Source organism: Panthera uncia, assembly GCF_023721935.1.
Source record: "Panthera uncia isolate 11264 chromosome A3 unlocalized genomic scaffold, Puncia_PCG_1.0 HiC_scaffold_11, whole genome shotgun sequence".
NCBI classification, from domain to species: Eukaryota; Metazoa; Chordata; class Mammalia; order Carnivora; family Felidae; genus Panthera; species Panthera uncia.
Window position 1 is genome coordinate 18496991 of NW_026057578.1, and position 26483 is coordinate 18523473.

Sequence of the window (26483 nt, forward strand, 5' to 3'; positions counted from 1 at the left end):
GCAGGGTTTACAGCTCAGCTGGAGGGGTGTGCGGGGCTCTTGGGACGTGAGCGTCAGGAAAGAAGAGTGCCAGCAGCTGGGAGGCCAAGGGTGGGTCTGATGAAGAGTTGAGGTTCTAGACCAGGTTAGTGGCAGAGTGTATCTAAACAGGGTGGGGCGGGGTTGGGGGGGAGTTGGAAAGCATGATTTGATAACTAATAAACGGATAAGGAAAGGGAGGCATGAATGGATCAGATCGGTGTGTTCGGTACTTGGAAGGCTACGAGAACAATGGCAGCTGATAGAAACTAGGGAAATCAGAATGGGTTTTATAAACTCAGGCTTATAAGTAAGGTTTAATTTGAGGTACGTTGTTAGCACGCTGGCTCTCAACCTTCAAGTGCACAGTGGAACCTGCTGGGGACCTTGAAAAGCTGCTGGTTCTGATTTAATTGGTCCAGGGTGTAGACTGAGTATTGGAAATTTTTTTTTTTTTTTTAATTTCCCAGTAGATTCTGATGCACAGCTGAGGCTGAGCTTCCCTGAGATCTAGTTCATGGACTAGCAGCTTTAGTAGCACCTGGACACCTGTTAGACATGCACAATCTCAGACCCACTAAAGTAGAATCGACATTTTAACAAGCTGTCCAGGTGATTTGATGCTAAGGGTTGAGAAACCTTGAGTGGAAAGAACTTCTATGAAGTTGATTAGGAATTTACTAGGCTCAAGGAAATCGGGCTGGGAGAAAGAGCTACCATGTGGCCACAGAAGTGGCATTCACCCCTCTCTTGCCCCCTGTGTATGTTCACAGGAGAGCTTCCTGGCTCCAGTATTCACAAAGGATGACCAAAAGCACAGACGGCCCTATGAGTTTGAGGTGGAGAGGGATGCAAAGGCGCGGGGTCTGGACCAGTTCTCCGCCACCCACGGGCACCCCCCCATCGTCCTCAATGGCTGGCACGGGGAGTCCGCAATAGACCTCTCCTGCACTTCAGAGGGGTCCCCAGGAGCCACGTCTCCTTTCCCACTGAGCGCCAGCACCCCTAAGATCGGGGCTATCGGTTCACTTCAAGGAGCCCTCGGCATGGACTTGTCTGGGATTCTGCAAGCTGGCCTGATCCATCCAGTGACAGGACAGATCGTCAACGGAAACCTCAGAAGAGATGACGCTGCCACGAGGAGGAGGAGAGGGAGACGGAAACATGTTGAAGGAGGGATGGACCTCATCTTTTTGAAGGAGCAGACACTTCAGGCAGGAATCTTGGTGGGTATATGAGGCCAGTAAGTAAAAAACACTGACTTTTTTTTTTTAAGTTTTTATTTATTTATTGAGGGAAAGAGAGAGGTAGAGTAGGGGAGGGGCAGAGAGAGCGAATCCCAAACAGGCTCCGCATTGTCAGCACAGAGCCCAGTGTGGGGCTCAAACCCATGAACTGTGAGATCATGACCTGAGGCAAAGTCAGATACTTAACCAGCTGAGCCACCCAGGCGCCCCAACACTGACCTTTCTACACTGAGCAACAAACCCTTCCCCAGACACCCAGTTTTTTAATTTGTGGATTTTTTATCCCTATTTCAGTTGTCCCACTTGGGGTCTCTTGTTGTAAGTTGCCCTCAGTCTTTTCTAGAAACGCGTTTAATCCATTATGGACCCTTCACCTGCATGCAGCCTGGAGATAGGAGCCAGGGGTCTTGGCATTTCCGGTACAAACAGCCCATATCCCCCAGTGTTTTGGAAGAGCCACTGGTGATGGAGTTAAAGCAAATGGCAGGGTTGAGTTTGTGGCAGTGGCACGCAGATTGGCAGGCCAGGAGCTTTCCAGCTTTCCAGGAGCTGCTGGGGGTCAGGAGAAGGCACAGGGGTCAGGATCCTGAACGTTGATCCTGGCTCTGCTGCTTGACATAGTGGGTGACATGGGGTGCACCTCTGAGCCTCACTGCTCTGTAGTGGGCCCACAGCATCTCCCACAGAGGGCTGCCATGAGGAGGGTTCACCAGAGTCACGCCAGGACCCCCTAAACCCAGAGGAGATTATTGTAAACAACAGACAAGGTTAGAAGCCGTGTGCCTGGCCAGGAGAGATCCCCATAGACTTTTCTTAATGTGTCAGAGACAACTGACTTCTCTTTGTGTCTTGGTTTTTCCTACTTACTGAATTTCAAGCTCCAAAACAGGAATCACATTTCATGTTTTATTGTAAAAGGAATAATAGTAACCGGTATTAATGAGTGCTTACCGTGTGCCGGGCACTATGTTCAGGGTTTTGTGTGATTGTCCTATTTGATCTTCACAACTCTGTGAAAGTGGTGTTGTTACTCCCATTTTATGGATGAGGAAACTGAGGCTTACAAGCATTAAATAATTTTCCCAAGATTATCCAGTAAAGTGGCAGATCAGGGAACCAAACCAAAGACTTTGTTCACTGGGGCCTGAGGGCCTTATTTTTAAGCTCTGCTATTTGGTATATTTTAAAGTTTTGTCTTCCTCTTAGACTTTCTGTATAATGTGGGAGGCTGAAGTGGCAGGTTCTTTCCCTGCCCAGTCCTGCAAGCTTTTAAGACCGTTGTCTCATTTTTTAGAGGTGCAAGGCCCTAGTTTCTTTGTAGTGATCATAGATTGGCAGTGGAATGACTATGAAAACATTTAGCAGTGGAATGACTAGGAAAACAAATACTCTTGGCCTCAGAGTATTTTTAAAAATGTATTATGCAAACATATATCTGGCACCATATTGTACTTCGTGGACCCGATTATAGGCATTGGGAGTACAGAGATGAGTAACAGCTCTTCAACCTGTAGAAGGGAGAAGAGGTAAGTAAATTGCAGTGTGGCATTTCCGGTTATGTGGAAAGCCTGTGAAGGGCGCCGTGGGGGAGCAGGAAGTAGAGTGGCCTGTGCTCTCTGGGATGGTCATTGATGGTGGCAAAGGAGGTAACACTGAACCTGAGCAGACAGGATGGAATTAAAGGTTACCAAGCAGACAAGACAGGGAGAGGAGCATTGGGTGGAGGGAACGCCAGCCCCTGCCGGAGCGCGCGTGTGGGTCAGTGGCGTGGAAGATTCTTACTCAAGCACCCCAGCACAGTAACATTCGGGGGGAAATGGATGGAACGGTGCAAAGAACACCTTACGTGTTTTCCTTTCAGAAACTGGTTTTCATTCTGTCATGGTTAACTGCACGTACTTGTTTCTCATTTGTCCAGGAAGTCCATGAAGACCCAGGGCAGGCGCCCTCAAGCGCCTCACATCCGGAAGGGCCGGTGTCTGCCGCTTCAGCCCCTGAGCCAGCCCCAGCAGCTGGCAGCCAGGCTGAGAAAGCCATTCCCAGCAAGAGTCTCCTTGACTGGCTGAGGCAGCAGGCCGACTACTCCTTAGAGGTTCCTGGCTTTGGAGCAGTAAGTGTTGTTGGTTCTGCCCGACCTGCCATTTCCTTCCCCGCTGATGGGGTGCTGTGTTTGACGAGGAGCATGCTCGGGGAGCTTAGGAAGTTTGGGAGAGATCTGTGTTAACTGAGAACATCATTTTAAAGTTTTGTTTTTTGGGATTTTTTTTAAGTTTAAATTGTCACTGAGTATCTAGTAACAAATCACAGCCCCTGTAAGAATGCTGTACCAAGTCGTTGCACAGAACCTTATGAGGACAGAATTTGCCTAAACTCAGTGCCCCTGTCTCCCAGAACGACCACACCAGACCCTAAGTGCACAGAGAAATCTTTATGTTGCATAAACAGTGCCGCTTCATGAACATGTCCCTGTGTATTCTTTCCACTTGAAAATATGACCACTTTGTAGGGAGGAGTGTCTGCTCTTAGCTCGAGTTACTGCTTTGGGACTCGTCCTTCAAGTCCTTCTACTGCCTTTGCCCCAGATCTTTCAGATTAGAAATCTGTATGACCACTGAGGTCTCTTCTTGGTTTTCCTTTTCTCATTTGTTTGTCTACCCCACCACCGTCTTTGTCCTGGGTACGTCTAACTGATAAGATGTGGAGGTAGAGAGCTCACAAGAAAAGGAGGAGAGTGCATTCACAGATGCATACCCTCCAGAGACAGAGCCCACCAGGTAGGTAGTGGTGGAGAGAGAATTGGGGGAAATGATGAGGAGGTGACAGCTAGAGATTAAACAGTACTCTGGGAGACTAGTGAGTCAGCTCAGGTCTGACAAGGAAGCCCACACATCCTGCTCTCCAGCTGTAGGAACACTGTTGCCTCAAAGAAAGCCTCGCTGAGGGCCTGGTAGCTGTGTCTTTCAACCTAACCTGACTAGGTCCTGTACAGAGAGCCATTAATGAGACAAGAGCAAAACCACCCGAAAAGCCCCACCCTCCTCAGAAGAATCTGTGACAGAATGTTTTGTAATGTTGATTTCCATTTGCCTCCTAGAATTTTTCAGACAAACCAAAGCAGAGGAGGCCACGCTGTAAAGAACCTGGAAAATTAGACGTCAACTCCCTGAGTGGGGAAGAGAGGGTTCCCGCTGTCCCCAAGGAGCCAGGACTAAGGGTAAGGAAGAGGGACGTGTCCCAGTGGAGCCAAGCCTTGTGGACTTGGGGAAAGCTCCAGCTGGGAAGTAGGGAGCCAGGCAGCATCTCCCGAGAGGACAAGAGGCCAGCACGGGAGGAAGTTGATAAGTAGAGATAAGTGGTACTGGGGCCTCTTGAGCAGCAGTAGGACTTCCCGTCGTCCTTTGTTTTCACCCTTTACCTCCAAAACTTTTGGTTTAAATTTGTACTTTAACTATTTCCAAAACTTGATAATCCCCCCTTCCCCATTACAGTGTAGAGAGTTCAGGGAGACCTTAACCCCTGTCAGGAGTCTGTTTCTAGTGTTAACAAATGTCATTATTGGAAATTTCCACTTAAGACATTTCCTCCTAGTCCATCCTCACTGGTGATGAAAAACAGCTGACTCCAAGCCCTGTCTTATTCCTCGTATAGAATCATGAGCCTGGAAGAGACTTCAAAGCCATCTGTGAAATACTTGTAGCCTAATGCATCTGAGTTAACTATAGCTCAGAGTAGAGTTGTAATAGCAAAGATAGAACCTCTAGGGGGCAGTAATAACACTGCAACCTGAAAATATGTCAAGCTTAGGCAAATCATACATAAATGCACTTCTTACCTCCTAAAAGTGCATCCTCCCCAAACAGGGAGCCTCTCAAGAGCCTCCTGGGCATCCACCCCTCTCGGGTTGTCCCCCCAAAAGCATGGACTTTCCTAAATGCCTTCTCCTCCAGGCTCTGCCAGCTGGGGTTTTCCTTGGGTACGAATTCCCTGCTTAGTGAGATTGCCTGGATGTGATTTTCTTCTTTCAGCTCCAGAAGACCACCCACCCTAGTCATTTCCTCCTCTTGCAGAAGGAAGTTGTTACTTAGTGTTTTAAAGGAGGCTGTGACCGATGTCACCTGGTGGGTTGGTCTAGCAGCTCTTCACACATACCTGCTCCTCCCTCATCCCCATCCCCCACAGCAGCCACTCCAGGAGTGGGGCTGGGGCCCCGTCCCAAGGTCGGAAGCTTGTCAGAAAGCTTATCACACTGGAAAAGCTGCCCTTTTGCCCCTCTCTTGCTTTACTGTCAGAGAGTGTCGCTCCCACCCCTTTTCTTAGACCTCCTTGTGCTGTGCAAGCTGACACAACTGTAGTTCTCAGCCCAGCCGTCTTTCTCCAGCCCTCATGCCGTCTCCCCACGTTCTCCTTGTGTCTCCACACAGGGCGTCACATGGAAGGCATCCAGGAGAGACTGTGGTCCTTGCTTTGTTGTAGCCTCTGAGCTCTTGGTTTTAGAGACGTGTCAGAGAAACCACGTGCTTTCCTCCTTGGCCCTCTTATTTCTTTCTATGTCTAACAATTTCCCTCATGTTCTCTGGAAATTAATGCTCATCACTCTCCTACAGATGCTGACCCCTTGCCAGAAAACCCATTTCTAAGCCCTTCTTGCAAGCCAGCCTCTTACCAGAGATGCACTTTTCCTCCCTTGTTAAATAAACACAGTCCCTGCCTCGGAGGCCCTTTTCTTGCAGTAAGGCCAGGGGAGGAAGCACTTGTCTGCCCGGTCCTCGGGGCTGCCCAGCCACGCCACTGGGGAAGAGCCAGCAAGGCCCAGACAGCAACACGCTGCTTGACCCCAGGAGGGCCAGTTTCCCCTCAACGCTGTCTCCCACAGCTCCTGCTGGGACAGGAGCCCTCCGGTGTCTTCCCATGGAGACCTCACTCCCCACCCATCCTACCCCTGCTTCTGGAAAACAGATTCAAATCAAGAAACCTCTTCCTTCCTTCAGCCCTTCTGCTGTGTGTGCTGTGGCTCGGCCGGGCGAGCTCCACCAGCCACGGTAAGGCTGTGGGATTCAGCTTTCAGGATGCCCAGTACATAGTGGGCGCTCGTGAGACGTGTGTGTGTGTGTGTGTGTGTGTGTGTGTGTGTGTGTGTGTGCATGCACATACATACGTAAGTTACATTTGTCTAGATGCGTGTATAGATTTTTTGTTTCTTGTTGAGCCATTTGACAGTAACTTGTAGACATGAGCCCTCACCCCTACATGCTTCAGCCTGTGTCTCCTAAGAATATTTTCCTACCTACTAACATTATCACACATGTGAATATTAATATCTAATATCTAGTGTACATTCAGATTTCCCGAATTGCCCCAAAAACGTCTTCTAGGGCTAGTTTTTGTTTCATTGTTTTGTGTGTAGGAATTTTAACTTTGCTTCCACACACACCTCCTTTGGTTTGTTAGGTCTCTCTTCAGTCATGAATATTTGTGGGCTAACCCTCCTAACCTTCCTGGGAGGAGCAAGGAAGTTCTGGTCACCACCTTCTCCTCCTCCTCTACCAGGAGTTAAGTTTGAGAGCTAGAATCCACAGGCTTTGGAATATGTGCTTCTGTGTATTGGTGAAGATGCCCTTCTAGGCTTGGAAGAGCAGATTTACCTCCAGTGTTGCTTAACGTCTGACTCTCCTGCTCCCTGCTCTCCTTGCCCTCTCCCCAGGCTTCCCTGGAGGAGGAAGCAGATTTGCTCTCAGGGTATAATTACTAGGAGGGAAAGCTGCCAAAGCCCAACTTGGCCGCTGTGTGTGGTCGCCTAGCTGCTGGGAGGGGCACCTGACTAGGGTGGGCAGCAGCTCGGCGGCTGGAGGGACCATCCCTCCCACAGGAAGTGGTGAGAGCTGACTTCCTCTGCGAGCACCCCTCTTGCATGGCAGTAGATGAAGAGCCGTTGTCTTCACCCCTGGGACCTTTCTGCTGCTGCTCATCCAGCCTGAAGGGGAGAAGGCAGTATGCCTCCTTGGCAGGTTCCCAGTTCTGAAAGGGCTCAGCACTTTCTCTATGTCAGAGGCTCACAACAAGAGCAGGGGAGGAACATTTCTGGACATCCTGATGCCGGAGGGGCATGCCAAAGATCCTGCGGGATATAGGGCTTGACGAGGTGTCTAGCCCTAGATGCCCCAGATGCCCAGATGTTAAAGAACATCTGGTTTATAGCAAATTGTTGGAAAAGAAGATGGAGGCATTGTTTATCAAGCTCTGGGTTTACTTCCTAACATAAAGGCTTCTCAGATCAAACACACCCTCTACTGGAGAGTTAGGAGGGAACTTTGTGGGTATAAAGGAAAAAGACACACCCCAACACCTTTCTCTGGCTCGCGGCTGTGGCTGGGCTGCAGGGAAGAGGTCCTGGAAAAGCCCTGTGGTCCTGTTGCAGCTCCCCTGGCTGGGGCCCTTGGCTGACTGGTGTGCGTTACAAGTTCTGCTTTTAGCCTGGCCCCGGTCCCTCAAGTGCTACTCTCTCTGTTCAGAAATAGGAACCAGGCGGGGATTGCTCCCCAAGTGATCATCCCCAGAGCCAGGGTGAGTGGCTGCCCAGCACCCTGGACACACCGGCCCAGCGAAGAGCAGGCACTGGTCACGGGTGGGAGTAAGAGCCAGTGTGGTGAGGTGCATGCGACAGCCAGGCTGGGAAGGGTCTGCTGTGCCCCTGGGGCAGATCCCTGCTTCTCCCACTTTGTGAGAAAGAAGTGGGGCGCTAAGCATGACAGTATCACTGTTCCCTCAGTTCTGCTAGTTTAAACCGAGGCTTCTGGAGAAGAGTTTTCTTGTAGTCAACCATCATAAAGCTTTTTGCCCGTGATCGGGTTTTTCTTGAATATTCTCTGGGAAATTGAGGGAGAGATGTAGGACTTCAAAAATAACCTTATTCCTGGGGACTTGGGAACATTCAAATACACATCTTTCACATGTACGAATCTGTAAATCCTTTGTGAAATGGCTGTGACAATTGTCCTGACCCCTCAGGGCTGGTGGGATGACTAATGCACATGGAACCCTTAACGTCTGCCTGACGCAGGGCAGGTGCACATTTAGTGCACTGTCGGTACTCCTGCTGCTCTTCCAGTCCCCACTGCCCCTCTGGGATGGCCACGGTCCTGTCCACACTGCCACTACCAAGGTCCCCATGCCTCCGTTCCCAGCCGCTTCTCGTTTGGCAGCCCACCACACGGGTGTGTTCACTGAGGACCCGTGTTACCAACTAACCCCATCTCTACAGCTACCCCTTTAAGCAGAGATCTGTTGGAGTTTCTAAGGATTTGCTTCTTTAACAGTTAGGCAGAAGAGAGGCAGGGAACTGAATGGAGATGCCAGAACTCCTGGATTAAAGTTTGAAGTAGAGGTCCTTAGGAGGGTTGTGAAGAGACATCTTTCTTTTTTCTTCAAAAATTGTTCTCAAAAATTTTGAGAGAGAGAGAGCACGCACCCATGTGCAAGCAGGAGAGGGGCAGAGAAGGGGGAGACAGAGGATCCAAAGCAGGCTCTGTGCTGATAGCAGTGAGCCTGATGTGGGGCTCGAACTTGCAAACTGTGAGATCATGACCTGAGCCGAAGCCGGACACTCAACCGACTGAGCCACCCAGGCGCCCCAAGGTTGTGAAGAGTCATCTTAACTATTCTCAGACCTGGCTGTCAGTCTCAGCCCTTAGGTATCTGTGGACTCCTGACTTCCTTTCCTATTTTCTTTAGCAGTCCTGGCCCTAATGAAAGTATTTTTCAGGCCCTTCTGGTGTCTCTTGGTGCGACCTGTCCCTGCCTTCTCACTCCAAGTATGCTCCAGTAAGGACTGCAGCCGGGGCCCTGCATCTGGGCCTCAGAGTAGACTGGTGGAGTATCAACTGTGTCTTATCAGGTCCCCACTCCCCACTGCAGACTTGCAGGAAGGGAAGGCGTGCATACAAACAGCTGAGCATCCTGAGAAGGCAGCAGAGTCAGCCGTAGAGAAGCGTGGGCTCCTCCAGCATCGGCGCACGGGGGGCCTCACTGTTGGGCCCTCCCACGTCATGCTGCTGTGCTGGGGCCTGTCCCGGCTTCCACATTCCAGCCCTGATGGTGACCTGCGTCCCCAGTGCAAACCCACCGTGATGGATCCCTAATGGCCACTCAACATCTTTAGCCTCATCGTTGCTGTGATCAAAGAGAAGGTGGCAGAATCACACCAACTTTGTAACAGGACCCACGAGGAGAAGCCCAGGCAGTTAAGGCTGCTTTCCTTCAATGGCTCAGAAAGGAGAGAGGACTTCCAGGGACCACAGGGAAGGGCTTTTTCTCCATGCTCTTCTCCACAAAGATTGAGACTGCTCAACGGCAGTTGTCCCAACTTGCCTTTGAGCCCGTGGACACGCACCGCCTCCATGAGCTCAATGACAGCAGGGAGGAGCGGGAGGCAGTAGAAAGAGGGAAAGGTGTGGTTTCCCGGGTGACTCAGGGGTTCCATGCAGAGGGTCCTGAGAGAAATCTCTCCCTTTCTCTTGCTATGGGGATTATTTGTGCTGCTTTGGGAACAAATTCAGAGTTAGGTATGCTGTAATTGCACCGATTTGTTTAATTCTCTCTCTGCAACCAGACGGGAAGCTCTGGCAGAGTGGGCTCTCCGGCAGGCTCTGGTACATCCTCGTCGCCCCCCAGAGCCCCTGAATCACGGTCACGAAGGAAGGAGTGCATAAGGCTGCAGCAAGCCCGCTGCCAGCCTGGTGCTTTGTCCGCCGTGTGGCCTACCACTCACTGATGCCGTTGGAGCAGCAGGTTCCCTGATTCCCCATAGTAAATCGTCCGCATGGCGGTAGCAGAGCATGCGTGGTGCTGGGTGACCCACGTGCCAGCAGAGCTGGATGGCGGGCCGCGTGGTGCTTAGCCCCAGGGTTCTCCACCAGCTGGGAAAACCAGAGCACGGCCCTCTGATGAGAGGGAAATTAGACTGCCTCCCTTGAGGGAAACCAGAACATCAGTCACTATGATGTGTTTCCCCAGCCACATTAAGAATGCCCTCGTCTCCTCAGCAAACATGTAGACACCCTGTTTGGTGACAGAGTTGTCCTGCAGGAACTTGTGACCCACAGGGAGTGAGGTATGTGCGGTCACTGGCACCCCTCCAGTAAGCACTTGTTCCTGTGGGTCGGGTAATGTGCTGCACACTTTGCCTCCAGTAAGGCCAGAGCGATGTCATGGTCCTTTCTCACTTGCACTCTGCGAGTCTAGCTGAGGTGGCCCGAGTCCCACATCTAGTTACAGAGCTGGGACCAAAATTCAGGTCCATCTCCTGCAAAACTCTGTCTCCCCTACTCTGCTTTGTTGCTTCTGTGTCACAAGGAAGATGAACGCTCACTTTGGTCAAGGCCTTGCAGCTGTAAGTCTCGCCTAAGACCTGCGTGTCCTTAGCTGGGCTCCAGTTCCCAGCTCTCTGACGAGCTCCTCCAGGGAGTGGATGCCGCTGTCGTGTGCTGGTGGTGGCTGGCTCTCGGCCTCCCAAGCCAACGACCTCAGGCGCACCTAGGCTAGAGAGCTGTCGAGGCAAGTAGGCAGGGGGCTCCCACTCGGGTCCTTGGCGGAACAGTGGCAGTCTGGCCCAGTGCAGAACCCTGGTCTTCATCCCCAGCCCATCACCTGCCCTCCAGTAACCTTCGGCATCTCGTGTTTCTTTGTCCTTTTGCAGGGATTTCTCCCAGAAAACAAGTTCAATCACACCCTGGCCGAGCCTGTTCTTCGAGATGCGGGCCCCCGAAGGAGGGGGAGGCGGCCTCGGAGCGAGCTCCTGAAGACCCCTGCCATCGTGGCGGACTCTCCCTCGGGGATGGGGCCACTGTTCATGAACGGACTGATCGCTGGGATGGACCTGGTAGGACTCCAGAACATGAGAAATCTGCCAGGCATCCCCCTCACGGGCCTGGTGGGGTTCCCGGCCGGCTTCGCCACGATGCCCACGGGCGAAGAGGTCAAAAGCACCTTGAGCATGCTGCCCATGATGCTGCCGGGAATGGCCGCAGTGCCCCAGATGTTCGGTGTCGGGGGACTCCTCAATGCACCCATGGCCACTGCCTGCACCAACACCGCTGCAGCGCCTCTGTCAAGCACAACAAAAAGTGGCACAGCAGCGACCGAAAAGACTGTAGAAGACAAGCCGAGTAGCCATGATGTAAAAACGGACACATTAGCTGAAGACAAGCCTGGTCCTGGTCCGTTTTCTGATCAGTCCGAACCTGCAATAACTACCAGTAGTCCTGTGGCTTTTAACCCCTTTCTCATCCCAGGAGTGTCTCCTGGACTCCTTTACCCATCCATGTTTCTGTCCCCGGGCATGGGCATGGCTCTGCCAGCAATGCAGCAGGCCAGACACTCTGAAGCAGTAGGTCTGGAGAGCCAGAAGCGGAAGAAGAAGAAAACAAAAGGGGACAGCCTGAACCCCAACCCAGAGCCTGCTCCCGGGTCCGAAAAGGAGCCAGGCGGCGATCAGAACTGCCCCGAACCCAGGGCCCCCGTCCCTCCAGAGAGAGGACATGTGGCACAGGCCAGGGAAGGGGGCCTCAAAGACTCCAACAGTGACACCAATTAGAACTGTTTCATTTAAGAAATGATTGTGACTTGTAAGTTTCTTATCCCATAAAGGTTTGTTACTTCCCTCACTCCACCTTCATAAGAACCTGTGTTTCCATAAGTAATATTACCTACCTAATTTTCTGAGAACTGTGGTCACAGATGTTAATAGTTGCAGGGTCTTGCCACTTCATTAGCTGAGTGTCGTCGACCTAGTGTAGGAGGCACAGAATTCTCATTCTGTTACCCAGTTGTTCATTCCAGCAACCGTAGCTAATACAGTATGTGGTGACACACCCTTCCCCCTTCTCTTCCAAGTTCCCACTCACCTGAGGAGGGACAATGGCAAAAGAAAGCTGTCTAGGGATTTACCACCAAAGGGCCAAAGAACAGAGACAGGAGCTCTTTTTTCCGTGAGCTGTGTTGAATGGGAAGAATCTAATGGGGAAACCAAAAAGCACAGAAGAAGGAAGTGCTCGTGCGTATTTTTTAGTTAAGATATTTCCCTATTTTATCATGAGGACTAAATGAGTAGTGTAGACAGAAGTATATAACTAATGGTTGAAAATGCATATGCTCATTTCTTTAGAAAGCAAAAACCTTACTGGTAGTAACAGGACATCCCCCTTAATGGTTTTTCAGACACCTGCAGCAAGAAGGAATACTGACGAGGCATTATTTTATACATATGTATGCTGTCTCCCCCACGTAAAGATCGTTCTCAGTATGGAAAAGCTTTACACACCGGGGTTGTTGCCGGCAATGGGGCGGGTGAGGGGCTCGTCCTCTGTGGGGCTGCACACTGCTCACCTCACTCTCAAGGATCGCTCCGGCCACCACCAGGCCCTCACAAGTTTTTACTTTGTGCTCCCCTTCACCAAGAGTAGGGCTCTTTCTGGAGCCTTCGAGGATATAGTCACTCAACACTTTTACACTTTGCTAGGTCCCTTCGTCAAATTATTTGAGGTTGTCCGAACTGGTGTGTGCCACCTTTATAAAACGACTGTGAAAATTTGTTTCTTCTCTCCCATTTTTTTTTTTTTTTTCTCTATTCGGTTTCCATTACACAGTTGGACCCAGATTCCAGATCAGGTTAGTCGAGACTGTTGCAAATTAACATCATTTTCCCTTCTCACTCGGGAAGCACCTGCCTGAGTGGCGCTTAACCCTGCCTGCGTTCCCCTCCCACTTGTGTCCCGCACTCCAGAGGGCCGGTCGTGCTCTGAGACTGGAAATAAGCTCGTGGTTCAGGACTTGGGGGGCACAGGGCCCGTGCGGGGGCCGTCAGAGACGTTGGAAGTGCTATTGGTACCAGTTTCACTTGGTGTTGCCACAATTTACTGTATTTTTTACTTTTCCTGTTACAGTTTTGCTAATTTATCAGAAGGTCCAAAAGTTTGACATAACTATTTCAGTTTGCATTATTTATTTATGATGCTTTTGTCATTGTCTTTTATACATTTGGGATTATAAATTATGTAAATGTTAAAATGAGCATCTCAAAGAAGTCTGTTAAATTGTGACCGAAGAAAAAAATAAGATGTATCTTCGAACGGTGGAGTTATGAATCAGAGATAAAAATCAGAAATTCTGTAACCGATCGCATAAGAAGAAAGAATCCGTTGATTGAACAAATCCTATTTAATGACATCTTTGTAGCATAGATGGTCGATAATGCTGACAACAGATTTCTTAGAAATGCTGCTCTCTATTTAACTAACATTTTGTTCAGTTTTGCCTCCAGTGGAAGCAGAAAGGGTTTTTTCAGCTGTTAAATCCTAAAAATCAATATAATTTATTTATGTAAAAAAAAAATCACTCAATTGATATATTTTTGAACCTTTTAAGTACTAATTTTCTTTTTATCAAGTAGAAAAAAAATGTATTTGCCCTAAATCCTTAAAATACAAATGCTATAAAAATTCATGTATCTTGAAAGCCTTACTGCAAATGAGTATTATAGACATCCAGCAGAGCCTGGGTTTCCTTTGTTGTCCTCGTTGTTGTTTTGTATGGAAAAGCTGCTTTCCCTAGGTTCCACTTAGAACCTCCAGTAGGTCACAGGGTTCAATATGGATTTGATTTAAAAACCCACCAGCATGCTAAACCCCTTGTTATATCTTACCGAACCTGTATGTTTAACTCTCTGGGTGTTTAGGCTTATATTTGACTGCTATTGTGTCCCTGTTTGCAAAATGAAAATGACACTCTGTGGATTATTTGCTCTGTAAGGCATAAGTGCTTCTTATGATTATTTTGACGTTTCCAAGAGCAAAAGCCAAATTTAAACTCTCTTCAGCAAACTTGAGCCTTTTCATCTAAGTTCCATGTCACTCACAGCCATAACTTTCCTTGGTCATTCTTCACCCCGTGTCTTACATAATAAATTGTCTGTGGTCTTGATCCTGGATTTAAAAAAAAAAAAAAAAAAAAAAAACAATTTTAAAAGTCAAATTCAGTGGCACTTGGATGTCTCTTGCTGCCTGGGCCTTGTATAAATACATCATCTGCACACAGCAGTCCACGGTCTTTCCGAGTGCCCACTTTGTTCTGGGCACGCTACTGGGGGCTTGTTAAATATCCATTCACGGGGGTTGATTTGCCTTATCTCTTGACCCACCGGCACACCTGGTTAAAACACGTGCTGTAGAAGGGAGAGCAGTAGAGTCCCTGCTTCCCGGACCTGGGGCCCGAACGCTCCAGCCGCTCCACGCTCCAGGCTCCAGCCGACGCCTCAACTGCACCACTTTCTAGAAGCCCTGCCTCAAATCACATACCTGGGACCTCGGGGTGGGGGAGGGGAGGCGGTGGAACCACTGTGGGATCGGAACAGGCCCCAAAACACAGGAGTGCCTCAGAATTCTTAAGGCTTGTTAAGAATTTGGTGGCCCTTAGCTTTCTTCTCAAGCCCCAGAAGGACTGTGTCCGAAGTTGTCGAGGAGACTAGCAGGAAAGTGCTGAAGCCCTGGCCACACAGCCAGACACCCACCAGTTTCACCCTCGCTGGGTCACCACTAGGGGCCGACGGATGGCGGCTGAAGAGCCTGGAGAATGGGTGAGGCATTGTTCTCTAAGACCCCAGAGTCCTCTGCTGTGGTTTTCCAAGTCAGGGTGTATTCCAGTCTTTGCAGCCCTCCAGTCCAGACGTGGGGAGCCCTCCTTCTGGGAAGAGGAATAATTTATGCAGAATAAGTAATAAATAGTCTTGGTTTCACTCTTAACCCCCGAGGCTGCCCCAGTAGAGTCTGCTTCTGTGAGGGCAGAGGAGTGCAATTAGTTTAGTACGCTGGGCTAGTGTTGCAGTGTTTTGTGTGTGTTTGCCATAAGTGACCTCATTTGTCTTCAGAGCGTCTTGGTTACTGGGTAGAGGGCGCTGGCATCCAGTGTGCCTAATGAAAGCCACTGGAAGACAGCAAAGCTGTGTCATCAATCACAGCAGAGCTGGGGCTAACCTCTCCGTCCCTCCAGCCTGCGGTTGGAACAGGCCAGCCTTTGTGATGCCAGCCTGGGACCCCCTCCGCCTCAGAGACCAGATCTGACTGAGTGACTCTCGGGAAAAATTGGCACTGAGGAAAATGGAACAGTTGTGGCCACACCCTCTGGAAAACTTTATGCTTGATTCATTTATAGTGAATTCCTTAAAATGGTTTCTTGCAAGAATTGCTGTTCATTTGCCTGGTCTGGAAACCACAGAAGGATGGTCTCTTAGGTCAGTAGTGCGGTTCACCCAGCCCAGTGACCAGCACCTTGGGTTCCAGACCGTGGCTTCTCAAAACCCAGTCTCTGAGGTACAGAAGCATGAGGGCAGGTGCTCAGGACCTTGGTGCATGCTGCCTGGGTGGCCAGCTCTGGGGCCACCCTCATGATCCAGACTCGAGGGGGTATGTGGGGTGAGCCGAGTACAGCTCCTGCGAGGAAGGTGTTCGTGGGATCAGTTTGGATGTGCCTGAAGCTAACGCTGCCGAGCCGAGACAGTCCTGTTGTCGGATTTCTGGCTCTGCCCTTGCCCGAGGCCCAAGGACAAAGGAATGAACTAGGATGGAGAGAGGGGGGCAGAGGGAAGAGAGATGGGGCTTCTGGGGTCAGGGGGAGGGGCACATCCCTACTTTCTCCAAGCCTCCGTTTCCTCATCTGTAGAACAGGGCTAATTGTACCTCGCAACCTAAAGGATTGATCAAAATGACCAGTGTCAGGTGCTGAAAAGTATGCTTGCATATGAGTCATGTATCTTTACCGCTTTTGAGTAGCCGGTGAGGGGAGGAGCACCAGTCTCCTGTCCCCTGGAAGGAGGGTAATCAAATCAGGGATGAGGAAGGTCTTGCTCTAAGTCCCAAGATCCTCCTGGATCTCTGGGGCCTCCTTCAGTATAGACTTGCCAGATGGAGGGGAGAAAATGACACCCAGTTAGTTTTAATTTCAGATAAACTAATTCTCTTGGTATAAGTATATTCCAAGCAGTATTTGGTACATAATTATACAAAAAACTTTTATATGGCATTCAACTTTAACTAGGCATCCTGTATCTTCTCTGATAACCTCACTCAATGTAACAGTGCACATTTATTTAGCAGGCACCTCCTCTAGTTAGAGCTTGTTCTAAGTGCTTTATGGCCATCCCCTCCATCCCCTCAGTCACTCAAAAGTCCCCATTTTACAGATGAGAGAACTGAGGCCCAGAGAGGTGAAATAACTTGTCCAGGCACCCAACCTGTAAACGACAAGAGCTGGGATTTGGGGACACAGAAAGACAGATTGCAGAGCCATTAGCCAACCAGGGGATCAGCATGGGCATCTAGTCTGGGCATGAAGCAAACTGCCTTCTGGTGCAGCTTTGAGAAATAGGGTGATAGGAATGGTGAGCAGGGGAAGGGGCTGGGGGGCCAGCTGCCATGAGCGGGGTAACTGGTGGGGCGGGGGGGAGGTGTTTCCTTCCCATCCTGCTGTGCTAGCCTAGGGTCATTCTTGGAGTCTCATTCTTGGTGCTCAGACACACCAGGCCCAGGCCTAAGGGGCCACGTGAGAAGCAGCGTCCAGTCTTAGAAAGAAGTGGCAGGGGTCTGTGTAACTTCTCAGCCAGAAGGGCCAGAGGGAAGTTGGCCGGGACCGAGAGGAGGGGGATCTCGCAAATGACAGGGAAACCAGCCTCCCAGACAGCAGACCATCTCTAAAGGCTGGAGCCTAATTTCTGCTCCAAGGTTTGAGTAAGCAGGACCAGCAACCCAATTGGGAGAGCTTTGATCCAGCTTTCTGGTGTGCTCCCCCCTCGCCCCAGGGTGTTCAACGATCGCCCACCACTCGTGTGCTGGGTGCAGCACGAGCCGCCTGGGAAGGGAGCAGCACCGCTCCTTCCATGCCCACCAGGCCCTGGCCGTGACCTTCCCCCCAGGGCGGCTCCGGCACGGGCCCCTGGGTGCCCATTTCCTCTGCTCTGCCCACTGTGCCAGGCCTTGACATGCAGGAGCTCATCCCCAAACGTGTCCTCCACATGAAGACAGGGCTCAGGGAGGCTGCCACCTGCCTTCAGCTGGAATTTAGAGGTGGGTCTGATGGCAGTGTGGAGTCCACAGAGCACAGCCCCCGTCCGTTTTTGTATAGCCCACGAGCCAAGAGTGGACATTACGTTTTAAATAATGGAAAAACCAAAAGAAGAAGAATATTTCCTGACATGTGAAAATCATACCCAGTCCAAATTTCAGAGACCGTAAATTAAGTTTTATTGGAGCGTAGCCACACCTGCTCCTGAACGTACCATCTGTGGCTGCTTGTGCACCACATGAGCAGAGTTGAGAGCTGTCACAGGACCACGTGGTCTGCAACACCGAAAATATTTATTATCTGGCCCTTCACAGAAATAGTTCGCAGACCCCTGGCCTAGAGCATCGGTTTTATTCATAGATTCAGTGCAGAAAGGAAGTCATTTAAAGTCTTCTTATATTTATTTGACCGTGTTTTTGCACGCACATTAGAAGAGTGACACCTGTGAAGATAAAGCAGAGGCTTCAAAGTAGCCCTGGACGGAGGGCCTGCCTCCTGAGGCGCCACCTCCAAACCCCCAGGGCGCACTGTCACTTTGGAGGAAAAGTTGGGACTGCCCTGCCCCCACGCTCAGGAGAGCCCGAGGACGGATTAGACGCTGTGGGAGAAGAGGCAGTGTTTACAGAGAGGACCCAGAAAAGGCAGGAGGGCACAGCCCGAGTGAAACACAGGACGTGGGTTTAAGGACCAGGAGGCAACACCGTCTGTGTCTGGGGAAGGGGCCGGCAACCCGGGTCCGGTCCGTGGCTGGTGGCGGTGCGCTGTCTACCTGCAGAGTGGCTGGAAGGGAGGCCTCCCAGGAAGACAGGCCGGGGGGTGGGGGTGGGGGTGGGGGTGGGGGTGAGCCTGCACTGGCCTCACTCCCACCCGGAGCCAGGCAACGGGAAGGCCAGACGTGGGAGCGCAGAGCGCAGGGCAGCAATAGCAGCCCTGGCAGCCAGGGTTGGGGGGTGGGGGGGGGTCCCCTGGCCCAGGCTGACTGCAGCCACATCCTGGAAGCAGAGTTCAGAGGAACCCAGGAAAGAGCTGCGGAGACCCGGTCTATGCAGCTATGAGTTTCCATCCCTCCCCCTCCCACACCTGCAGCTCAGGGCAGCAGGCCCCTCCCTCCTCGGGCCCCAACCGCGGCCAGCTCCACCCTCATTTGACTGACAGCTGGTGGGCCCTCGGCCACTGCCTGGGGACTTCCAGCCTCTCCTGCTGTGCACCAAGTGAGGCTGGGCTTGGGGGGGAGGCAGATCAGACACCATTCTGCTGTTGGGGACCTCCTTTTGGGAGGACAGGATGGACTGAAGGAACAGCTACATCTGCTAGACATCTCCTGCCGGCCAGTGGTGGGATTATGCACGCGCGGGAGCCAAAAGGATCTGTAATGGGACGGCCGTCGCTGCATCCCAGCAGTCGTGGGTGGCGGCAGAGGTGTGGGAGACAAGAGGGAGGAAGTGCTGACATTTTCAGGAAAGGAAGGTGGGCGATCCAGGAACTACAGCCTAGTCAATGTGACACCTATCCTAGTGGGCAAAATTATAGAAAGGATTTTTTTTTAAGATCTTTTTTTAAGATTTGTTTATTTTTGAGAGAGAGAGGTAGAGAGCAAGTAGGGGAGGGGCAGAGAGAGACAGGGAGACAGAATCCCAAGCAGGCCCCGCACTGTCAGCCAGAGCCTAATGCAGAGCTCAAACTCACAAACCATGAGATCATGACCCGAGCCGAAACCAAGAGTCAGAAGCTTACCTGACTGAGCCACCCAGGTGCCCCTGTAGAAAGGATTTTTAAAGATGTGCCAAGGGTGCATTAAGAACAGGTCAAGCCACAGTCACCTCCATCCCCTTTGGGTGACCAGAGCAGCTCAGTGTGGTTTTCATTGTGACAGGCAAAATGCAGAGCTGTGGGCTTTGCCCCTGCCTGGACAGCCGTGCCCGAACACAACTAAGCAATGGTCTGTGTCCATCTGGGGAGGCATCAGTGGCCCATGCGCTCGCTTCTCAAAGTCTGACAGTGTTTGTAGACTCCCACACCTACCGGGCAAGGCAGATGACACACGTGAGGGACAGGGGCCAGATATAAGGCAATAGGAAATGGAGGGGATCATGCCCGACTAAGAGGGACAGCTTCAACCGGCGACAGCCAGTGATGCCATGCGGGAAGGCGGGCTCTGTGTTCCCCCATACCCTGAGTGTTTTTTTCAATAGAAGATGGACTTTTCAACGTATGCAGTAAGTTCAGTTTTCAAAAAAACGAAATCCACTGAGCAAGTATCTGTCTGCAGATTGGATCCAGGACGCACAGAGCACATAGTTTGCTTCTTGAGTGGTTGCAGAGCCGTGGGCGTTGGCAGGTTCCTGACACAACCAGCAGGTGACCTGGGAGAATACAGAATCAGGATGCGTTTTAAGGGAGGGGACTGTCCTGTCTCCCACTGGGGAGTCCCACCGGCTCTCAGGATACAAGGAAAAGCTCAGGAGTGCAGGTCAGTGCAATCCTGGCAGCTAGCATCTCCCTCCCAGAGGGGCTCTCCACCTGTGTGTGTGGGGGGGGTCCAGGGAGACGCTGCGGCCCCACATGGGGGAGGTGCTGGGCACTTGCCGGGAGCAGACAAGAGGCCGGGTTGAAGCAGCTTGGCAAAACCTCCTTAGGCAAATTATTAGGCCCCTTGACTCTGGTCTTGTGGGGTGTATGTGCCTGTTGTATCACCCACTCAAGATGACACTTGGGCCCCACGTTTCTCTATCCCCAGCACATTGGGGGTCCCCAAGAATCCTCAGGGACTTCCCAAGAGTGGGGGATACCACCAAGGGCCACCTTGCAGGTGTGAGTCGGGGGAGACTAACAGGAAGGCGGGGGCTGGGGGGGCCCAGGTTGAGCAGGGCAGGCAGTGACTCAGGGCTGCTGAGGTGTTAAGCCTCTTTCCTGGCTCTGACCAAGAGGAGGCCAGACTAGGAAAACTCTAGACACCGCTCCCACCCACCCCCCTCACTCCCATCCCCACTCCAGCTCTGATCCGGGCTTTTCCATTCACAGATCCCAAACTTTCCAGGCCAGCAAAGAGCCAGAGGGGCTGCCAAGGCCCTGGTGAATGCCTTTGGGGAGTGGCGAGGGGGCACGTGCAGTCCTGTCAGGTAGGTCACAGGGGCCTGAGGAAGGCCCTGACCCCAGCCCCCGGGGCCCCTGGGCTCCCCAGGTTGGAGGACCCTCCTACTCTGACTCAGTCCCTTGTCAAATGTCCCCATCAGGAAGCAGAGTATATGCATTTAAGGAACAAGGCCTTGACTCCAGGAGTCCTAGTGTTGGTGTGCATCTGAGAGAAACAGAGACAGAGGGGTGGAGGACAGTGACGGTGGCCCTGGAGCAGGCAGTCTTGCCGACTGAGCCCCTGCAGCCACTTCCTTCCCTTCCCCAGATGAGTAGGAGATAGGTAGCCTCCCCTGCAGGAAGGACATGGAGAGGCAGGCCGAGCGCTCTCAGTGCACAACCCAGCACCCCAAAACAAGCCCAAGGGACAGGGGCCATGTTCCACTGCCTAGACCCCACCGACCCAGCCACCCCAGCAGGACTAAAAAGGAGCAGGTCTGAAAAGACATAAAACATCCACCCAAAGTGGTACTTCCTCTGCAGAGTCAACAGTGGGTGCACAATGTTCTCAAAACCCTGACCTTGTTTTTATTAGTTACCCCTGTATCCTTGGTGCCACCCTCCCTTTGGCAATAAGCCAGTCAGCCCGTCTGTGCTCAGTTCTCAGGGACGAGACTCTGCCTGGCTTCTGAGTTCCCAAAGCAGACCCTGGCCTGGAAGAGTGACAGGTAAGAGAAGGTGGACTGCTGGGGGCTGGGGGGCGTGGGGACAGGACAAAAGGACCAGCCTCCTCAAGTGCGCCCTGTCCAACTCCAGGACCCAGGAGCCTCCTGGAGCCGAATCTACACCGCACGCTTCTGGGAGCTCTTCTGGGTGGCCCGGGCCTGCCCTTCCCCCTGTGACTGTGGTCCCTCTTTCAGCACCAGCTCACGTGTCCCCTCCCCCCCATCCCCCCCAACCCCCCCGGAAAGACAGGGGGAGCGGCTGCTACCTGTGTCCTGAACTTCACTTGGGATCAGATCTTACCCCATTGAGCAACCCTCCTTCCAACACCCTAGGGCCTCCAGGACCCCCATGCCATTAGAGGGTGGTGCTCCCCATATCAGTGTAGGGAGAGCAGGGCAGAAGCCCCCACCCCTGTGCTTTGGTGGGGCTGGGAGAAACCAGCCCGAGCCAGGTGGCTGTCAGGTAAAACCCACCCTAAGACACCAGCACTGTGCAAAGACTGACTTTGTGATTGGGTCCAGAGGCTCTGTGGGCCAGGAGCAAGGGGTGGGCAGGCCTCAGACCTCCCTCTGAGGCCGCGAGAGACTGGCAGCAGCACCCACCTCCCTGAAGGCGGGCAGACCCAGGGATGCCCACAGAAGGGTCCCTAGGGACATGGCCAGCAGGATGCCTGGGAGAGGCTCAGGTCCCTAAATGGCCTGGGGCACCTCTGTGGGCCTCGCCTTCCCTGTGCCCAGTCCCTCCCTGCTCTGCCAGCCTGGGCATGGGAGCCTGAGTTGCTGTGTCCCTCCCTTGAGAGTGGAGTGTCCTCAGACCAAGCTCACCCTCAGGACCTAGGACCCCCTCTCTAGCTGAGGCTCAGCTGACTGATGCTCCCATTTCATCTTGGGGGTAGGAGCGGGGGTCCTGAGCCCCCTCGTGAGTCCCCACCTTCCTGTTAGGCGATTCCCCGTGAGCCTTTTTATAAAGAATCGGCTGGGAGCCAGGGAACTTTTGGAAAGTGTATGGGCCAAGCCAAGCTGCACAAACCTGTCTTCCTCCCAGAGCTGAAAGGGGCCAGGTTGTTCCCAGACGAATGCAGAGGCGGGGCGGGGGCGAGGGGAGGGGAGAAGGAAGGGGGCTACCTCAGGAGGCCTCGCACACTGTGGAGCCACAGCCAGGGAAGGGGGAGGATGAGGAGGCACAGCCAGAGGCAGCGGCGGGAGGAGGTCCGGTCCCAGGTGTCTTATGTAGACTCACATGCGAGACATACACGCCCCCCAAAGTGCTTGGGTGCAGACTCGGTCACACAGATACGTGGGCATGCAAGCACGTAGAGAGGCACGTTGGCGTTTGCACAGGTACATACACCGAGGCGGTCACGCACACAGCTGCAGAGACGTGCTCAAACATGCTCACACATACGGCCCCACCCCACACGTATGCACATGGAATACACAGCGAAAGACGTGTGCAAAGGATGCGTATGGAGAAATACCAAGCCAGACCCAGGAGGCAGGGAGAGGGCTTGACCACCCTGACAACCCAGCTCCCTTGGGCCCAGCACACCCGTACACCCGTGTACACACACACACACACACACACACACACACACACACACACCCCTGGCCGGGAACCACTTACTTCATAGGAACTTTTGGATCCAGGGCAACACGCAATCAAGACCTTGTGCTGGGAAAGAAAGCGCCTTTGTCTGCTGGGACCGGGGCTTTGGGAGCAGCTGCAGCCTTCCCCAGGACCGGGGCCAGGCCAGTTCCTCGCTTCTGGGTAGGAAGGTCAGGCGGGGCCGGGGCTGAGGGCGAGGGCGCAGGGGCCCGGCAGGCCCTGCCATAACCCCCAGATGCTGTCTTCTGCCGGCTGCACGGAGCCCAGGAAGGCAGTGGTTCCCCGCCCTCGCCTGGGCCTGGCCCCAGGGTGACCCATGGTTCTAAGCCTGGCCCTGGTGCTACACTAACCCAGACTGAGGCCCGGCTCCGGCCCCGGGGCTCCACAGCTGCCTTGTGCCAGTGGCCTCGCTTTTTTTAGCAGAGTGAAAGAAAGGTCAGGCTCTGGAATTAGAAAGATGTGACATTAGAAAGATGGTTCTGTCGCTAGCTGGGTGGCTTTGAGAACAGACCTTCCTGAGCCCTGTGTTCATTGGAGCCCCTGTGACCGTGCTCCAAGCCCAGACGGAGGCACACCTCCTCCTGGAGTCCACAGCCGCCTCTGTTCTGCACGAGCTGTCTCTGGGCCTGGTGGAGCCGGGGGAGCGCCCGCTGCTCTGGCCACAGGGAGGAGGGTGGAGCCCACACCCAATCCATCTGATGCTTCTGTGACTCCCCTCCTCCCTTTTGTCCCTTTCCTCCCTCATGGTCCTGGCCCTGCTGCCCGGTGCCCCACTCTCTCCCTCCACCTCAGAGCCACGTCTTCTGCTGGCGAACCCCCAGTGAGGACAGTCCCGTTTTCTAACTCAAGAGGATTCAGTCTAGGGACACCCTCCGGAGGTGGGTCCCGACAGTCCCAGGACCCTTCTGCTGGGGGCTCTTCCCCGCATCTGCAACCTGCAAACACTTCCTTCACGGTGTCACCACAAAGCTGGGAATGTCATTCTCGTAGCTCTTCCTCCTCCCTTGGGTATCTCAAGGCCAGGGCATGCCTGGCACCGAGCCTGGTATGAGGCCGTCGCTGTCAGACTCAGCAGTGGCTTTCAGAAGTTCAGGTGCATTCAGCTACCACTGCCCCTTGGTGGGTTTCTAGCTTTTTCTCTTACTGTAACTTGGTGCCTCTCTTCTCACATATCTCTCATAATTGCATGGCAGTCAAATACCTTGTATCCTTACTGTTAATAGAATTGTACTGTTTTAGAAAATAACGAAGTTCAGCCAGCCAAGTGTGGGGAGTGGCAGTTCAAGTGCTCTGCCCTGTCACTCGCGGTACAATTCATTTGTGCATTGTTGATGGGTTGAATGCCGGCTCCCTGCCAGACCTGGAGCGGCCCAGAGGGAGCCCACCGAGAGCCCTGTCTAGAAAGACCCAGAAGAAGAGCCCAGCGGGGGAAGAGGACAGGTAGGCAGAAAGTGTGGTTGGGCAGACAGAGGACTGGGCAGGCCCTGCGGGAGCCTGAGGGGGGTTCCTTGGGGCACAGGTGGCTCCAAGATGGTTTTGCAGAACAAGGGACATTTGAGCTGAGCTTTCAAAGAGCAGTTGGATTTTTTTTTTTTTTTTCTGGTTAAAGATGAGAGAGGGTGAACCAGGCAGGAGACGAGCATTTACACAAGTCATGGGAATGGGAAGCGCCTGATGTGTGTGAAGGAATGGGAAGTATTGGATGCGCCGGGGGCGGGGCGTGTGTCAGGCTGGGCTGGAGAAGCTGGCACCAGATGGGCCTGTGGATGCCAGGGAGACTGGGGAACCCCTGCCACATGGAGGGCACCCAGCCCTGGCCCTGGAGCTGCCCCATGGAGCTATTCGCTCCCATTCTGAACCCTCTGGCTCAGCCCCACCCGCCCCACCTGCAGCTTGTGCTAGGAAACTCAGCTTGCACTGTGGTCAAATTCCCTTCTCTTCTTGGCTTGGAAGAAAAAAAGTTATGGGCAGGAATTTTTGTAGGAGGTCTTTATATATTGAAATTCTTGATTCTTTGTTACATAGGTATCTTGTCTGTCGTTACCCTCCCTCCCTCCTTCTCTCTCTCTCTCTCTCTCTCTCTGCAGTTTGACCTTAATTTTATTTTGCTTTGATGGAAAGGAGCCTTATATATTTTTGTTGTCCAATCCACCAATCTGTTCATTTGACATTTTCTTAGAAAAACGTTTCTTATTGTAAAATTGTACAGGTATTAGGATTTTTTTTTTAAGTTTATTATTTCATAGAGAGAAAGAAAGAGGGAGCACAAACAGGGGAGGGGCAGAGAGAGAGGGAGACACAGAATCCCAAACAGGCTCCAGGCTCTGAGCTGTCAGCACAGAGCCTGATGTGGGGCTTGAACCCACAAACCATGAGATCATGGCCTGAGCCAAAGTCAGACACTTAACCAATGAGCCACCAGGTGCCTCTAGGCATTAGGATTCTTTGTGGTTTAACTTCTAGCGTGTAAATCTGTAAGCCATCTAGGTTTACTCTGGTGTATGGCAGGAATCTAACTTTACTTTTTCCAAATTGTTAGCCAGTTGTCCAGTCCCATTCAGTGAGTAATCCATCATTCCTGCACTGGTTTGTTTATTTTGTTCAAAATTCCTCATCTTTTCAGTTTTTAAAGTCATACTTGCAACCTAAACAAAAAAGAGAGACAGAAAAGGAGAAGTAGGAGGGGGAAGAGGAAGAGGACAAGAAGATGAGGCGAGGAGGATGAGAAGAAGTAATCCGAAGGTCCTAGAAAGATCTGACTCAGAAGGTAAAGCCCTCTCCTGAACCCACCTCCCCGAGATAATGACCACCAGCAGCTTATTATATATCCTTTTATTGTTAGTGTGGTAACATTTATTAGGTTTCGCTTAAATACAGAGATGTACAAAGAAAAATACCGAAAGGAATCAAGAGCTCTAGAAAACACGTAACTGACATAAAAATATGTTGACCTTAAACAAAAGGTAATACACGTCTAGTGTTGGAGAAGTCACAGTCCTGAAAGAGACAACGTGAAAACCAAGCCCTTCTCTCTCACTCTCCACACTGCCCCAGGCAAGTCCTTTTCCCTGAAGGGAACCAGCCAACACTTCCCATTGGCTTTGGTTTGAAATGCGTTGTTTGGTTTTTTTTAATGTTTATCTATTTACTTTGAGAGAGAGGGTGCAAAAGAGTGGGGCAGAGAAAGAGAGGGAGAGAGAGATTCCCAAGCACGGGGCTCGAACCCACAAACTGCGAGGTCACGACCTGGGCAAAAATCAAGAGAAGGCTGCTTAACCGACTGAGCCACCCAGGCGCCCCCTGAAATGCATTTTCTTCCCACATCCCACACCGTCCTCTGTGGACGGGTCTGTCTCCTGACTTCCGGTTTGGGTGTGCCATTTCTCTCTCTGCTATGCAAGTGCTGGCACCACGGGTCCCGGGGCGCAAACTGTGTGAAGCCCTGGAGTTTTACCACGTGCTTGAACAGCTGGCAGGGTCGGTGCCCCCCTTACTGGTCTTCACTGGCAGAGGTACCGCGACCGTCTCCGTTCGGCCTGCTGTAACCAAGTACCACAGACCGGATGGTGTATAAACACCAGCACTGTGTTTCTCACAGTCTGAGATCAGGATGCCAGCACGGTTGGGTTCTAGACAAGGCCCTCTTCCAGGTGGCGGACCGCCGGCTTCCCGCTGTGTCCTCACATGGCAGAAGTGGGGTGAGCGAGCTCT

At 52.2% G+C, this 26483-nt stretch overlaps 1 protein-coding gene across 5 annotated transcripts in view; it reads left to right on the plus strand.

The window, feature by feature from the left end:
* CHD6 (chromodomain helicase DNA binding protein 6) overlaps positions 1 to 14137 on the plus strand; it is a 205940-nt gene extending 191803 nt beyond the window's left edge. For 3 of the 5 annotated variants that reach the window (XM_049650774.1, XM_049650778.1, XM_049650775.1), the window contains 5 exons: positions 792 to 1244; positions 3184 to 3375; positions 4360 to 4479; positions 6254 to 6304; positions 10957 to 14137. In XM_049650774.1, the coding sequence (XP_049506731.1) occupies positions 792 to 1244; positions 3184 to 3375; positions 4360 to 4479; positions 6254 to 6304; positions 10957 to 11853 (1713 nt within the window). In that variant the 3' untranslated portion in view covers positions 11854 to 14137. The remainder of the gene's footprint in view (positions 1 to 791; positions 1245 to 3183; positions 3376 to 4359; positions 4480 to 6253; positions 6305 to 10956) is intronic. The other 2 variants (XM_049650776.1, XM_049650777.1) reach the window with 2 other exon arrangements.
* The last annotated feature ends 12346 nt before the right edge of the window (positions 14138 to 26483 follow it).